The sequence below is a fragment of the Pseudophryne corroboree genome, chromosome 6 (genome assembly GCF_028390025.1).
Source record: "Pseudophryne corroboree isolate aPseCor3 chromosome 6, aPseCor3.hap2, whole genome shotgun sequence".
In the NCBI taxonomy this organism is placed as follows: domain Eukaryota; kingdom Metazoa; phylum Chordata; class Amphibia; order Anura; family Myobatrachidae; genus Pseudophryne; species Pseudophryne corroboree.
In genome coordinates, this window is record NC_086449.1 from 824,534,609 (window position 1) to 824,552,043 (window position 17,435).

At 51.5% G+C, this 17,435-nt stretch overlaps 2 protein-coding genes across 3 annotated transcripts in view; one reads left to right on the forward strand and one right to left on the reverse strand.

The window, feature by feature from the left end:
- Positions 1 to 17,435, forward strand: part of WNT5B (Wnt family member 5B) — a 140,144-nt gene that overhangs the window by 71,341 nt on the left and 51,368 nt on the right. The gene's annotated exons all lie outside the window — the stretch shown is intronic.
- FBXL14 (F-box and leucine rich repeat protein 14) lies at positions 2,391 to 5,591 on the reverse strand. Its single transcript, XM_063929241.1, has one exon. It carries the CDS (start codon positions 5,282 to 5,284, stop codon positions 4,082 to 4,084), a length of 1,203 nt encoding a protein of 400 aa, XP_063785311.1. The 5' UTR covers positions 5,285 to 5,591; the 3' UTR covers positions 2,391 to 4,081.

A 17,435-nucleotide genomic window follows, 5' to 3' on the forward strand; every position in this document is an offset into this window, starting at 1 on the left:
TATGGAACTACAAGTCACAGCACAACTTTCCAGCTCTAGACTGGGACCCCAAAACAGCTGGAGAAGCACAATATACACCCCTTATAGTGTTCACTTTAGGATTTTTTTAGGGCAGGGTGCTGATCACTGAGGACACATTTTTGGTGTGACGCTTTGCGCACAAAGCATAGCGCATATGTCTATAGTTGTTATACATATATTTTCCCCTTAGTGTATCTATACCCATACATACATACATATAGTAGACCCATATAACACACAAAATCTTGTCCTGAGAAAAATACTGTATATGTCCAGCCTGCTTGAAAGAACGGCTGCAGCGTATAAATAATAAGTAGATAATGAAGGTTTCTTCCAGTACTGAAGTAGTTCTATTACTTATGTGTTATAAAAACAGGAAAGTTAAGCAGAGGGTTTAAAATATATAGGTACAAAATAAGTCTGTTCTTCTACTAGGGAAATAGTGTAAGCAGTACATGCTCACTGCTTACCCTGTTCTTTCCCTCTTTATCAGAGTGCTGTGTTATTTACAGTGCCTCCTCTGCCATCCAGTTGGCTAAGGATAGAAATTGTGTTCCAATTTCAGAGATGGGCAAGGAGTAGAACACTGCATTGTAACATGCACTCTGACTGCTGCATTCTGTATACAAGGGGGTGATTTATGATCCTGCAGGGTGCAGCACCCTGCTGAAACAGCCTAGAAGGAACACTACCTTAGATAACGGTACCATGTATACAATGTGAATGCTGCAGACCCGTAGGATGACACCCCAACATAGGGCACATGGGGCTACCACACCAATATTGTGCCAGTCACTAATCCCACCCCCGGCTCCCCGCAGTGCCTTTTCCTAGGCTTAACGACTAAGACCTCTATCTGCAGACGTCCCCATGACTCCCGGCCTTCAGTATCACGTGGTGGGGAGATTCTATTTTCCTTGAAGTGCCCCTGAGTGTTGGGCAAAGGCACCTGGTGGCCAGTGACCCCTCACACCCCCATAGGCGCACGCCGGATAATCCGCCACGTCTGGCTACCGTATTATACAATAATGTGCGCAGCAGCAGCAGATCTCTGCCAAGCAAACTTCCACCTTTTTATCTTATGGATTCCTGAAACATTGGAATACGTTGTTAGGTCGACTCAACTTAGGGCGACAGGTCAAAAGGTCGATATGAGGGGTTTTTTTTATTTAATTTTTTGGATTTTTCCATACTTGACGATCCACGTGGACTACGATTGGAACGGTAACCTGTGCCGAAAGAGCCACGCGAGGGGACACGGTGCACTAATTGGGGTTCCCCGTCACTTTACAAACAAAACGACCCCAAAAAAAGTCCAAAAACTCATGTCGGCCTTCAGTGGTCGACCTAATGACTGTTGACCCATACCTGAATCATTTGCCTGTAACAGCACAGGCTCCCTCATTATACAGAGGTCTCCGCCTATAGCTACAGATGCAGAAACTGCTGTACTGAAGGGAAAACTCAGAACTATTTCTTTGTGAGCTGCCACAACCAGTTTATCAGTCACTTCTCCCATAGCCCGGAAAGGAATGTCGGAGGAAAGAACCCAACCCCCTCCCTCCTTCATTTAAAGGGACCCCCTGACACTGGGGATTCTGCATGCATGGCTGAGCGAGGAGGAGGAGGGTGGGGGCAGCTGGTTCTCTTGTGTCTGACTGTCCTGAACAATGGCTGATCAGCATTGTATGTGTCTCACAGTACCGAGATCTTCCTGCTACACTACCTGTAATATCCTCTGTAACACTGGCTCTGGGGCCATGGCACACCCTACAGACAGGACGTCACAGCTAGGCCTCATCTGCTCTACAAATGTTATTTATATGGCCGTCTGCAGCAACTACATAGTTACATTATAATGTGGCAGATTCCAGACACTGCTCCGTGTAAGGGCCGAAACACACGAGGCGGCTGGCGCCGGCCGGCTTTAAACCGCTGCCGTGATGTAAAGACACATACAGCGCAATGTGTCCTTACACACTGCACGGTCCCGGCCCGACTGCCAGGTTGCAGCCGGGTCTCACGTCTGGAAGGTCCGGCTGCCGGGCGGGCGCCTGGCCGTCTTTGCAGCCAGTAAACCGTGTATGTGAAGGGGAGCTTTCACACACAACGGTTTTTGTCCCAAGCATGCGCACAGCATCACACACGGCTCAAAGCCGGTCCTGTGTGACAGACTCTGCCGGTTTCTCCCGGATGGCAAAAAGCCAGACAAAGTTTGTCCGGCTTTTTGCCATCCGGGGAAAACCGGCTAGTGTGTTACAACCCTAACTCCCATTGTCCGGCACAGGCAGAAGTGTACTCCGTACCCTAATACGGCAGAGAAACATCGTCTATGACCCCGTCCCCCCCATTAACACACAAACAGCAGATTTCTCAAAAACATACATCATATTTCCTCTTTTATTATATAAATATCCGTTTATCCTTTTTACTGTAAGAATATAAAGCGTTTTTCAGAGGATCCTTTCTTTTATACAAATTCACAGACAGTACAATGAAATTCGGCACATTTCTAGGTGAGATCCAACCGGGAGATGCTGGGATTTGGGAAGGGGGACAAAGTTCAGAGATTTGTTTTCAACGTTAATAGAAAAGTCCGGGTGTGATTTTTTTTCTTCTTCTTTCAAAAATCTTAAACAGGCTGCAATGAGTTGTGTGATCCACAGAACGGGGAATGATGGGGAAGGGGGGGGGGGGGGGGGTGTCAACCACGGTCTGGTCAGACCGGGGACTGTGCTCCCACTATACAAAACGCCTCAAAAAAAGGTGCACTCATGTGTTGGGGGTTTAGGATCGGAGGGGGAAAGTCTGATGTTTGCATATATAATTTTGACTATCGTCAACAGCGAGGATCTAGGCTTTGCGCAGCCCCCAGCAGCACGCGTTCAGAAAGGTTTGCAAATTCTGCATTTCCAATCTAAAACTCAAATGTGGGGAACGTAATAGGAGACTCCCAACATTACGGCCCGAGCGCTAAGTGTCGCACTACAGGGATCATAAGCTTGCGCCGCGGGAAACCGGTCCGGAGTGTAAAATAAAGGGCGAATATAACAAACATTTCAGGTTTAGTTTTAAACACTTATTTAGCATTACCTAATCGCCAGCTGGGTGGAACGTCAGTACTTTGCCTAAGGCTGGCAAAGAGTTAGATTAGGTAATGCCAGGCAGGGACGGGCACAATAATAACACTGTTTGCCCGGACAGTAACTGCCGCCGTTACCACGAGGGCCAGGAGTACAGGGGGGGGAGCCGGCGTGCTAAATATACAGGAATCGTCATGATAAGAACCCGTAAAGGTGGGGAGATTTTTCCAGTCTAGGCACACAAAAAAGAAATAATGGGGGGGGGGATAAATAAATCAGGATTTCTACTTTCCAGAGCATATAAAAGTAAGAACGAGGTAGCCAGCCATTAGGAATGAGTAATAAGTGACACTGGAAGGGGGGGGGGGGGTCCGTACACCCCCCGGGAATGCGTACAACACTCTGCATACTGGAAAGCTTCAACTAGTTACAAAATAGAAACAACAGGAAAAAAGAAATGAACAAAACATACAGGATTTCAGAAATGTCATCGGTGCAGCTCCCATTAACCCTTCCCTTGCTGGAGGGCCTGATTTCTTTTTTTGGGGGTAGGGGGGCATAGGTTAACCACTTCAGTGCCAGCACTCCGCTGTAGGGACCCCAATACTGATTTCTAAAATCCCCTTACTATGAGAACTAGGGGGTGATTGGCGAGAGATAAAGTACCAACCAAGCAGCTTCTTCTGTCATGTTTCAGAGATCACAGGAGCTGATTGGTTGATACTTTATCTCTCTCCCCGCTCTGATCGATCTCTCGGCTAGGGAGCGGTGTACCGGCAGTGGCTAACCCATACCGTAAGTCAGGGAGCAACTTTCATTATCACCTCTTGCGATATTCGTTGAGAAACGGCACCAGCACCCCCGTACCTTCCCGTACTGCCGGCATGGTGCTGCCACCGCTTTCCTATGGCGCTGCAGGCAGTATACCGAGATGTCAGTCCTCAGAGTCTCTGTCCTGTCACCGGGGCGGCGGGCCCTCACCTGACCTTCTCGCTCTCCGTCATCTGCCAGAGTCCCAGGTTGAGCACTTTGAGGCAGGGCAGCTGGGTGATCCTCTCCAGCCCCCTCTTGGTGATGCGGGTGCAGCCGTACAGGTCGATGCCGGTCAGCTGGCTGAGGTGCTCGGCGATCAGCTCCAGCCCCTTGTCGGTGATGCGGACGCACTGGCCGATGTTCAGAGTCCTCAGGCCGTGCATCTGGCGCACCATGCGGTTGATGCCGTCGTCGCTGATGTGGCAGGAGCAGAGCGACAGCGACTTGAGTCCGTACAGGCCCTGGGCGATGTAGGCCAGGCTCTGGTCGCCCACCTTATCGCAGAAGGAGACGTCCAGGCCGGAGAGTCGCAGGCTGCCCATGGCCAGGTGCATGATGCCCGTGTCGCTGATGTTGTCGCAGCTGCGCAGGTTCAGGTTCCGCAGGCCGGCCATGTGGGACAGGTGGAGGAGCCCGGCGTCGGAGATGCCCCCGCAGAAGCTGAGGTTGAGCACCCGCAGCCCCTGGAGGCCCCGGGAGATGTGCTTGAGGGCCAGGTCGGTCAGCTTCTGGCAGTCCTGCAGGGTGAGCTGCTCCAGGCTCAGGCAGCCCTCGGCGGCGCTGCGGGTCATGCCGGCCAGGTGGCCGATGCCGACGTCGGATACGTGTCGGCAGCTGCGCAGGTTGAGGCTCTTGAGGCCGTGGAGACCCCAGGCGATGAGCAGCAGGCCGGTGTTGGTGATGTTGGAGCAGCCCCCTAGCTCCAGCACCTCCAGCCGCTTGAGGTACTGGGCGATGCGGCCCAGGCTGCTGTCAGTCACCTGCTTGCACAGGCTGAGGTTGAGGCACCGCAGGGAGGCCACCTCCTGCACGAAGGCGTGGCCCAGGCCGTTGTCGGTCAGGTTGTAGCAGCCGCTCAGGTTCAGGCTCTCGATGTCCGGCAGGCCCTGGATGACGTAGCTGAGGGAGCGGCGCAGGCTGAGGATCTGCACCCGGCGGATGCCGCGGGCCTGCAGGCTGGGGAAGAGGGACGGGTTGGCGCGGCGGAGGTGCAGCTTGGCCTCGGTCCCCCGCCACACCGACTTGTGGTAGGCCGCGTCCCGCCAGGCCCCGCACACCTGCGCCGCCCGGCCCTTGTCGCGCACGTCCAGGTAGCTAAAGATCATGGCCAGGAGCTCGGGGAACAGGCACGAGATGTGGCCCTCCATGCCTCAGCGCGGGCCCGGCGGCATCCCCCGACTAGGCCGCGGCCTGCTGCTGCTCGGGGGGGAGGTCCTGCTGTGGGGCCGGGGAGGGGTCTCCTTCTCCTGTCAGCCCGGCCCCCCCGCCGCTCTCCCGCTCATCTCTGGCTCGGTGCCGCTCCGTCTCCTCACTCGCTCTCTCTCTCGCTCTCTCTCTCTCACGTCGGCCACAACCGCCCGGCCAAAGCCCCCCTCGCACTGGATTCCGTTACCACGTAGCGTGCGCGCTACACAGCGAGGCTGCGTGCGCGCCTCCGCCGCTGGGCCAGACGAGGCGTCCGGGCGCTGCGCATGCGCCGGAAGGGAGGGGGACGGGACACGCGGGCGCGCCGCCGGAGGCGCTGAGGGAGGGGGGTGGAGAAGAGGGGCGGGGCTTGCGGCTCCTTTGTCTCCCGCGCAGCAGCAGCCGGGCGCCCTGAGCGCTGGAGGACGGTCACCATGGTGACTGGCCCGCCCCCTTACTGCTTAACCCGCTCATGGCGGAGATGTGTGGAGGGTGGATCACATGTATATACAGATACAGTAATATATATAATATATAATATGAGTCACTGAGCAGGGTATTTATATAACACACACATGTTCTGCAGCGCTGTACAGAGAGTATCAGCCCCTGACCCATGGAGCTTACACTCTATATTCCCTGTCACATGTACACACACATTACATAGAGTGTATCAGTCCCTGACCCATGGAGCTTACACTCTATATCCCCTGTCACATGTACACACACATTACAGAGAGCGTATCAGTCCCTGACCCATGGAGCTTACACTCTATATCCCTTGTCACATGTACACACACATTACAGAGAGCGTATCAGTCCCTGACCCATGGAGCTTACACTCTATATTCCCCGTCACATGTACACATACATTACATAGAGTATCAGTCCCTGACCCATGGAGCTTACACTCTATGTAATGTGTGTACATGTGACGGGGAATATAGAGTATCAGTCCCTTACCCATGGAGCTTACACTCTATATTCCCCGTCACATGTACTGACCCATGGAGCTTACACTCTGTGGGGGTCATTCCGAGTTGATCGTTAGCTGAAAATGTTCACTATGCAGCAATGATGCAAAAAAAAACGGCACTTCTGCGCATGCGTATGCAGCGCAATGCGCACGCACAACGTACTTTCACAACGGCCGAAGTAGTTTCACACAGGGTCTAGCGATGCTTTTCAGTCGCACTGCTGGCCGCAGAGTGATTGACATGAAGTGGGCGTTTCTGGGTGTAAACTGACCGTTTCAGGGAGTGATCGTAAAAACGCAGGCGTGCCTGGAAAAACGCAGGCGTGCCTGGAAAAACTGAGGGCGTGTTTGTGACGTCAAATCCGGAACTAAACTGTCTGAAGTGATCGCAATCTAGGAGTAGGTCTGGAGCTACACTGACACTGCACAATTTTTTTTTGTAGTCTCTCTGCGATCCTTTCATTCGCACTTCTGCTAAGCTACAATACACTCCCAGTGGGCGGCGGCATAGGGCTTGCACGGCTGCTAAAATTTGCTAGCGAGCCATTAACTCGGAATGACCCCCTACATTCCCTATCACATGCACACACATTACAGAGAGTGTATCAGTCCCTGGCCCATGGAGCTTACACTCTAGGGGGTTAATTCCGAGTTGATCGCTCGCTGGCTACTTTTAACAGCTGTGCAAACGCATTGTCGCCGCCCACTGGGGAGTGTATTTTCGCTTTGCAGAAGTGCGAACGCTTGTGCAGCAGGGGGCCTGTAAAATAATTTTGTGCAAAACAAGACCAGCCCTGTAGTTACTCTCCGTGTGCGTTGATTCTAACAACGGATGGACGGCTTTTGACGTCACACACACACCCAGTGTTCGCCCAGCCACGCCTGCGTTTTTCCAGACACGCCTGCGTTTTTCTAAGCACTCCCTGAAAACGGTCAGTTGACACCCAGAATGGCCCCCTTCATGTCAATCTTCCTGCGTTCGGCCGTGCGACTGAAAGTTTCACTAGAACCTTTGCAAACCCACGATGTTCATTGTACCCGTACGACGCGCCTACGCATTGCGGTGCATACGCATGCGCAGAAATGCCGATTTTTAGCCTGATCGCTGCGCTGCGAACAACAGCAGCTGGCGATCAACTCGGAATGACCCCCTATATTCCCTATCACATGCACACACATTACAGAGAGTGTATCAGTCCCTGACCCATGGAGCTTACACTCTAGGGGGGTCATTCCGAGTTGATCGCTAGCTGCCATTGTTTGCAGCGCAGCGATCAGGCTAAAGAACGGCTTTTCTGCGCATGCACACGCGCATCGTACGGGTACAAAGCCCGTTGTTGTTTTGCACAGGTTGTAGCAAAGTTTTCAGTCGCACTGACAGCTACAAGAAGATTGACAGGAAGAGGGCGTTTCTGGGTGTCAACTGACCGTTTTCAGGAAGTGTTTGCAAAAACGCAGGCGTGTCTGAAAAAACGCAGGCGTGGCTGGGCGTTCGCGGGCGGGTGTATGACGTCAAATCCGGACAGGAATAGGCTGAAGTGATCGCAAGCGCTGAGTAGGTTCAGAGCTACTCTGAAACTGCACAAACTGTTTTTGCAGAGCTCGGCTGCACAGGCGTTCGCACTTCTGCTCAGCTAAAATACACTCCCCAGTGGGCGGCAGCATAGCGTTTGCACGGCTGCTAAAAACTGCTAGCGAGCGATCAACTCAGAATGACCCCCCATATTCCCAGTCACATGTACACACACATTACATAGAGAGTATCAGTCCCTGACCCATGGAGCTTACACTCTATGGGGGTCATTCTGAGTTGTTTGCTCGTTATTTTTTTCGCTACGGAGCGATTAGTCGCAAACTGCGCATGCGCAATGTTCGCAGTGCGCCTGCGCCAAGTAAATTTGCACAAAAGTTTGGTATTTTACTCACAGCCTAACGAGGTTTTTTCATCGTTCTGCTGATCGTAGTGTGATTGACAGGAAGTGGGTGTTTCTGGGCGGAAACTGACCGTTTTCTGGGAGTGTGCGGAAAAACGCAGGCGTGTCAGGGAAAAACGGGGGAGTGTCTGGAGAAACGGGGGAGTGTCTGGAGAAACGGGGGAGTGGCTGGGTGAACGCTGGGCGTGTGTGTGACGTCAAACCAGGAACGAAACTGACTGAACTGATCGCAGTGTAGGAGTAAAGGTGCATACACACGGAGAGATTTTGGCTATGAGAGATTTTGACAGAGATTTCCCTTGAACTGGCAGTCGGAGATTTTGACTAACTTTTCCAGCAATTTTGTCTAACTATACAAGAGATTTTGGCTATGGGAGATTTTGACTATCTCATTTAAATAAGGGGATGAGTGGGGGAGTGTCATATATAGGATGATTTTACAGGGTGGCTGGTATTTAAATAGCTAAAAAAAAATTGCCTGGGGTCCCCCCTCCTATGTATAACCAGCCTCGGGCTCTTTGAGCCGGTCCTGGTTGTTAAAATACAGAGGGAAAAATGCGTAGGGTTCCCCCATATTTAGACAACCAGCAACGGGCTCTGCGTCCGGTCCTGGTTTAAAAAATACGGGGGACAAAAGACATAGGGGTCCCCAGTATTTTTAAAACCAGCACCGGGCTCCACTAGCCAGGGACATAATGCCACAGCCGGGGGACACTTTTATATTGGTCCCTGCGGCCGTGCCATTACCACCCCAACTAGTCACCCCTGGCCGGGGTACCCTGGAGGAGTGGGGACCCCTTAAATCAAGGGGTCCCCCCCTCCAGCCACCCAAGGGCCAGGGGTGAAGCCCGAGGCTGTCCCCCCCCCCCCATCCGTGGGCGGTGGATGGGAGGCTGATAGCCTTTCAAAATGACATAAAAAGAATATTGTCTTTTGCTGTGGAACTACAAGTCCCAGCAAGCCTCCACCGCATGCTGGTACTTGGAGAACCACAAGTACCAGCATGCGGGGGGGAAACGGGCCACCTGGTACCTGTAGTTCCACAACAAAAGAAATACCCAAAAAAAGACACAACTCACACACCGTGAAAGTAAAAATGTATTTAAAACACACACACTCACTCACACATACTTACCTACATCCCACACCGCCAATCACGTCCCCTTGTCCAGTAGAATCCAATAGGGGTACCTGTAAAAAAATAAAAAAAGTACTCCTGTAATATCCTGTGAAGTTCGGACCTCTCTACCTCCCCATAGACAGACGGACAGATCAACCCCCCCCCCCCCCCCCCATTGACAGACAGTACTGCACCATCATGCCCCCCCCCCCCCCCCCCCATATAGACTGGCAGGACAACAGCACCTCTGCCCCACCACACACAGCAGGATAGCACCATCACCCCCCACCCCTCCTTGGAATGGAATGGACAGCACAATCATCCCCTCCCCCCTTCCCATAGACTGACAGTACTGCTCACCTCAGCATGTCAGCGGCTCTCACCTCAGGGTTGAAGCTAGATCCAAGTGGGCTAAGGGACGGAGACTCATCAGCCTGAGAGGAGCTGCTCTCCGGACTACACGCCGTCCCACTGTGCCACCTACCCCTGGACCTGCACCGCCCGGCTACACGGACACTCGGCGCCAACTTCCCCCTCCCGGACCTGACATTAATGTGCGGCGCACGTGCCCGAGCCCTCCCCCCCGGGACCGGACGCTACAGAGCGGCATCTCCCCCCTCTCCCCACCTCCCGAACAGAGAATAGCAGTATTCATACTCACGTACTTGGAGCTCCTGTGCTGAAGGTTGATGTGCTGCTGGCTCTTCCCTCTTCAGCCTCCGCTCAGGTAATAATAGTGGCTTTGCTTCATGAGATCGCTGTCGCTGCTAAAAATTGACTTGCCTGCAGAGTCTATTTTTAGCAGCGATAGCGATCTGGCGGGGACGTGCATCGCTATCGCTGCCTGTGTACACACAGAGCGATATGGACTAACTTTCTGAGCGATTTTGACTATATAGTCAAAATCGCTCAGTTATATCGCTCCGTGTGTATGCACCTTAAGTCTCGAGCTACTCAGAAACTGCTAAGGATTTTCTATTCGCAATTCTGCTAAACTAAGATACACTCCCAGAGGGCGGCGGCCTAGCGTGTGCAATGCTGCTAAAAGCAGCTAACGAGCGAACAACTCGGAATCACCCCCTATATTCCCTATCACATGTACACACATTACAGAGAGCGTATCAGTCCCTGACCCATGGAGCTTACACTCTATATTCCCTATCACATGTACACACATTACAGAGAGCGTATCAGTCCCTGACCCATGGAGCTTACACTCTATATTCCCTATCACATGTACACACATTACAGAGAGCGTATCAGTCCCTGACCCATGGAGCTTACACTCTATATCCCCTGTCACATGTACACACATTATAGAGAGCGTATCAGTCCCTGACCCATGGAGCTTACACTCTATATTCCCCGTCACATGTACACACATTATAGAGAGCGTATCAGTCCCTGACCCATGGAGCTTACACTCTATATTCCCTGTCACATGTACACACATTATAGAGAGCGTATCAGTCCCTGACCCATGGAGCTTACACTCTATATTCCCTGTCACATGTACACACATTATAGAGAGCGTATCAGTCCCTGACCCATGGAGCTTACACTCTATATCCCCTGTCACATGTACACACATTATAGAGAGCGTATCAGTCCCTGACCCATGGAGCTTACACTCTATATTCCCTATCACATGTACACACATTATAGAGAGCGTATCAGTCCCTGACCCATGGAGCTTACACTCTATATTCCCTGTCACATGTACACACATTATAGAGAGCGTATCAGTCCCTGACCCATGGAGCTTACACTCTATATTCCCTGTCACATGTACACACATTATAGAGAGCGTATCAGTCCCTGACCCATGGAGCTTACACTCTATATTCCCTGTCACATGTACACACATTATAGAGAGCGTATCAGTCCCTGACCCATGGAGCTTACACTCTATATTCCCTGTCACATGTACACACATTATAGAGAGCGTATCAGTCCCTGACCCATGGAGCTTACACTCTATATTCCCCGTCACATGTACACACATTACAGAGAGCGTATCAGTCCCTGATCCATGGAGCTTACACTCTATATTCCCTGTCACATGTACACACATTACATAGAGTGTATCAGTCCCTGACCCATGGAGCTTACACTCTATATCCCCTGTCACATGTACACACACATTACATAGAGTGTATCAGTCCCTGACCCATGGAGCTTACACTCTATATTCCCTATCACATGTACACACGCATTACATAGGCCCTCATTCCGAGTTGTTCGCTCAGTAAAAATCTTCGCATCGCAGCGATTTTCCGCTTAATGCGCATGCGCAATGTCCGCACTGCGACTGCGCCAAGTAAATTTGCTATGCACTTAGTAATTTTACTCACGGCTTTTTCATCGGTCTGGCGATCGTAATGTGATTGACAGGAAATGGGTGTTACTGGGCGGAAACAGGCCGTTTTATGGGCGTGTGGGAAAAAACGCTACCGTTTCCGGAAAAAACGCAGGAGTGGCCGGAGAAACGGAGGAGTGTCTGGGCGAACGCTGGGAGTGTTTGTGACGTCAAACCAGGAACGACAAGCACTGAAATGATCGCAGATGCCGAGTAAGTCTGAAGCTACTCAGAAACTGCTACGAGGTGTGTAATCGCAATATTGCGAATACATCGTTCGCAATTTTAAGATGCTAAGATTCACTCCCAGTAGGCGGCGGCTTAGCGTGAGCAACTCTGCTAAAATCGCCTTGCGATCGAACAACTCGGAATGACCTCCATAGAGCGTATCAGTCCCTGACCCATGGAGCTTACACTCTATATTCCCTGTCACATGTACACACACATTACAGAGAGCGTATCCGTCCCTGACCCATGGAGCTTACACTCTATATTCCCCGTCACATGTACACACGCATTACAGAGAGCGTATCAGTCCCTGACCCATGGAGCTTACACTCTATATTCCCTGTCACATGTACACACACATTACAGAGAGCGTATCAGTCCCTGACCCATGGAGCTTACACTCTATATTCCCTGTCACATGTACACACACATTACAGAGAGCGTATCAGTCCCTGACCCATGGAGCTTACACTCTATATTCCCCGTCACATGTACACACACATTACAGAGAGCGTATCAGTCCCTGACCCATGGAGCTTACACTCTATATTCCCCGTCACATGTACACACACATTACAGAGAGCGTATCAGTCCCTGACCCATGGAGCTTACACTCCATTTTCCCTGGCACATGTACACATACAAGCTAGATTATACTGTAATAGCTGATCCCATATAATATAGGGCTGGACCTCGGATTCCCATCATCTGACATTAGATGAGCGTCCAACGTGGAATCTAACTGTCGCCTCACATCCGTACGATGTAAGAATCAGCGCAGTGCACCAGATTCCTGGCTTATGCATGTGCAGACCCTGCCGACCTGCCGGGACTTTATCTTCTCCTCAGGAAAGTTTTGCTTCCGTACCATGAGCTGGCAGGGAACATGGGAAAGCCTCCACTGCATGCATACTAGGACCGGGTTCATCGATGTTTGTAAACCATCGACTTAAGCTGGGAACGCACTGGCCGATATATGGGCCATTCAATTGAAATGCCGATATATCACAAGCCCGTCGGCTGCTGTGTACCCCAATATATCTGTGACAGACATATCGCGTCGGCCCCCCAACACAACCGATGGCCGATATACAGTATCTGCAGATGTATCGGAGCATCGTGCTGTGTGTACGGGCGGTTGGGACACTTGCTGCATGGGCCGCCGGTGACTGACATCTCCATGGGAACATATAAATGCCCGTGTGTATGCACTGACCAATCGCCAGGTCGACAGAATGGCCTATATGTCCCCCACATCAATCAGCAATACGCCCTGCAGAGGTCAGCGATATAACATGAACATAACCTGCGTAGGCAGCCATCTTGTTATCATGGCCGTTATTCAGACTGCTGGTTCCTGAGTGACATCTGACACACGCCTGCTCAGTACATGATTTGATAAATACGGGTTTAGCATTGTGACGGTGACAGACAGCAGCCATGTTTTCTGTAGAGCTACACCGCAGCTAGGTCACATGTGCCTGGCACCCCTGCACGGCATGCCCACCATCACTGTACCTGCTGGCACTGGGGCACGGGCAGGATGTGTAGGAGCCTGTTGCATCCCCCCCAGTCTCCAAAGCACTTGGTCGCCCTCAGCCCGCTTTCTACTAATGAAAAGACCTGTGGTGAACGGGCGCACGCCTCAGAATTTCCCAGCAGTCAGGACAAAGGTGGCGACTGTCGGAGGCGGGGGGGGCACAGTCCCCTGGAGTCAGCTGGGAGGTAGGGCATACTAATAGCTACATGCGCGGGACATGAGAGTAGTGCATCCTGTGTGTTTCATGTACGTCCGCAATGGCGGCCATGTTTATTCGGGAACAGGTCAGCAGGGACCCAGTTTAGGGCCCCTTTCTGTGTATGGCACGCCTGTGACGGGTGACGGTAATTTGACGTTTCCTATGTAGTGCTGGAACTTGGGCTATTGTGGGGCTGACAAAATAGTCAGGGCCCCTCCCCCCCCCCAAAAAAACCATTCTGCGGCACAGCTCCACCCCTATGTGATGTCATACATTGTGATGTTACATATAGGTTCAGCATTGTGGACCTACAGGAACAGTTCACAGATAGCTGATGCACAGCGAAGACTTGTTTTATAGTCTGGTGCAGCTCTCCAGGTATTGGTGGCAGGAGCCAGGGGTGGGTCCCCCTCTCTGTAAGGGCCCAGGACACCAGTTCCTACTGCCCGCCTGCCCTCCCCCCCCTTGATGGCTGCTCTGGCTGGAGCCATTGGATAATAGCACATTAATAGAATAGGTCATTCAACTCTGTCTGGTGTGTGTGTGCTGCCCTCTGGTGGACAGTCAATGAACTAAACTCAGTTTACTCAGATTTATTTAGTATTTATTACCTGTTATTTATATAGCGCACACCATACCTAACTACCCTCCTGGAATGGCCGGGAGGCTCCTTGAAATCGGATAACCCTCCCGGCCCCCCGAAAGGGTGGGCAAGCCTCCCGTTTTCCCTGTCAGGCTCTCCACTCCCCCCGTCGGCCACCCACCAGTTACTGAGGTTACCGCATGGTATAAACGTTATTTATATAGCGCACACATATTCCACAGCGCTTTACAGAGAATATCAGTCCCTGCCCCAGTGCACAATCTATATTCTGTACCACATGTACACGCACACACACTCATGCTAGGGTTAATTTTTGTTGGGAGCCAATTAACCTACCAGTATATTTCTCTATCGTCCTAGTGGATGCTGGGGTTCCTGAAAGGACCATGGGAATAGCGGCTCCGCAGGAGACAGGGCACAAAAAGTAAAGCTTTTCCGATCAGGTGGTGTGCACTGGCTCCTCCCCCTATGACCCTCCTCCAGACTCCAGTTAGATTTTTGTGCCCGGCCGAGAAGGGTGCAATCTAGGTGGCTCTCCTAAAGAGCTGCTTAGAGAAAGTTTAGCTAGGTTTTTTATGTTACAGTGATTCCTGCTGGCAACAGGATCACTGCAGCGAGGGACTGAGGGGAGAAGGAGTCAACTCACCTGCGTGCAGGATGGATTGGCTTCTTGGCTACTGGACATCAAGCTCCAGAGGGACGATCACAGGTACAGCCTGGATGGTCACCGGAGCCGCGCCGCCGGCCCCCTTGCAGATGCTGAAGACAGAAGAGGTCCAGAATCGGCGGCTGAAGACTCCTGCAGTCTTCTAAAGGTAGCGCACAGCACTGCAGCTGTGCGCCATTTTCCTCTCAGCACACTTCACACGGCAGTCACTGAGGGTGCAGGGCGCTGGGAGGGGGGCGCCCTGGGAGGCAAAATGAGTACCTATAAAGGCTAAAAATACCTCACATATAGCCCTAGAGGCTATATGGAGATATTTAACCCCTGCCTGATTTCTCAAAATAGCGGGAGACGAGCCCGCCGGAAAAGGGGCGGGGCCTATCTCCTCAGCACACGGCGCCATTTCCTCTCACAGCTCCGCTGGTCAGGACGGCTCCCAGGTCTCTCCCCTGCACTGCACTACAGAAACAGGGTAAAACAGAGAGGGGGGGCAAATTTATGGCGATATTTTTATATAACAAAGCAGCTATAGGGGAGCACTTATTATAAGGCTATCCCTGATATATATATAGCGCTTTTGGTGTGTGCTGGCAAACTCTCCCTCTGTCTCCCCAAAGGGCTAGTGGGTCCTGTCTTCATTAGGAGCATTCCCTGTGTGTCTGCTGTGTGTCGGTACGTGTGTGTCGACATGTATGAGGACGATATTGGTGTGGAGGCGGAGCAATTGCCAAATATGGGGATGTCACCTCCTAGGGGGTCGACACCAGAATGGATGCCTTTATTTATGGAACTACGGGATAGTGTCAACACGCTAAAGCAGTCGTTTGACGACATGAGACGGCCGGACAATCAATTAGTGCCTGTCCAGGCGACTCAAACACCGTCAGGGGCTGTGAAACGCCCTTTGCCTCAGTCGGTCGACACAGACCCAGACACAGGCGATGACTCCAGTGGTGACGGTGACGAATCAACCGTATTTTCCAGTAGGGCCACACGTTATATGATTTTGGCAATGAAGGAGGCGTTACATTTAGCTGATACTACAGGTACCACTAAACAGGGTATTATGTGGGGTATGAAAAAACTACCTATAGTTTTTCCTGAATCAGAAGAACTAAATGACGTGTGTAATGAAGCGTGGGTTGCCCCTGATAAAAAGCTGATAATTTCAAAGAAATTATTGGCATTATACCCTTTCCCGCCAGAGGTTAGGGAGCGCTGGGAAACACCTCCTAGGGTGGACAAGGCGCTAACACGCTTATCTAAACAAGTGGCGTTACCCTCTCCTGAGACGGCCGCACTTAAAGATCCATCAGATAGGAGGATGGAAAATATCCAAAAAAGTATATACACACATGCAGGTGTTATACTACGACCAGCTGTAGCAACTGCCTGGATGGGCAGTGCGGGGGTAGTTTGGTCAGAATCCCTGATTGAAAATATTGATACCCTGGACAGGGACAATATTTTACTGTCGTTAGAACAAATAAAGGATGCATTTCTTTATATGCGTGATGCACAGAGGGATATATGCACACTGGCATCACGGGTAAGTGCTATGTCCATTTCGGCCAGAAGAGCTTTATGGACGCGACAGTGGACAGGCGATGCGGATTCAAAACGGCATATGGAAGTTTTGCCGTATAAGGGGGAGGAGTTATTTGGAGTCGGTCTATCAGATTTGGTGGCCACGGCTACAGCCGGGAAATCCACCTTTCTACCTCAAGTCACTCCCCAACAGAAAAAGGCACCGACTTTTCAACCGCAGCCCTTTCGTTCCTTTAAAAATAAGAGAGCAAAGGGCTATTCATATTTGCCACGAGGCAAAGGTCGAGGGAAGAGACAGCAACACGCAGCTCCTTCCCAGGATCAGAAGCCCTCCCCGGCTTCTACAAAAGCCTCAGCATGACGCTGGGGCTTCTCAAGCGGACTCGGGGACGGTGGGCGGTCGTCTCAAAAATTACAGCGCGCAGTGGGCTCACTCGCAAGTAGATCCCTGGATCCTGCAGATAATATCTCAGGGATACAGGTTGGAATTAGAGACAGATCCACCTCGCCGTTTCCTGAGGTCTGCTTTACCAACGTCCCCCTCCGAAAGGGAGACGGTGTTGGAAGCCATTCACAAGCTGTACTCTCAGCAGGTGATAGTCAAGGTACCTCTTCTGCAACAAGGGAAGGGGTATTATTCCACTCTTTTTGTGGTACCGAAGCCGGATGGCTCGGTAAGGCCTATTCTAAATCTGAAGTCCTTGAACCTGTACATAAAGAAGTTCAAGTTCAAAATGGAGTCACTCAGAGCAGTGATAGCGAACCTGGAAGAGGGGGACTTTATGGTATCCTTGGACATCAAGGATGCGTATCTCCACGTTCCAATTTACCCCTCACACCAGGGGTACCTCAGGTTCGTTGTACAAAACTGTCACTATCAGTTTCAGACGCTGCCGTTCGGATTGTCCACGGCACCTCGGATCTTTACAAAGGTAATGGCCG

What these genes read in the sequence shown, in the direction of transcription:
- FBXL14 (XM_063929241.1), bottom strand. Translation starts at nt 5,284, where the DNA reads ATGGAGGGCCACATCTCGTGCCTGTTCCCCGAGCTCCTGGCCATGATC.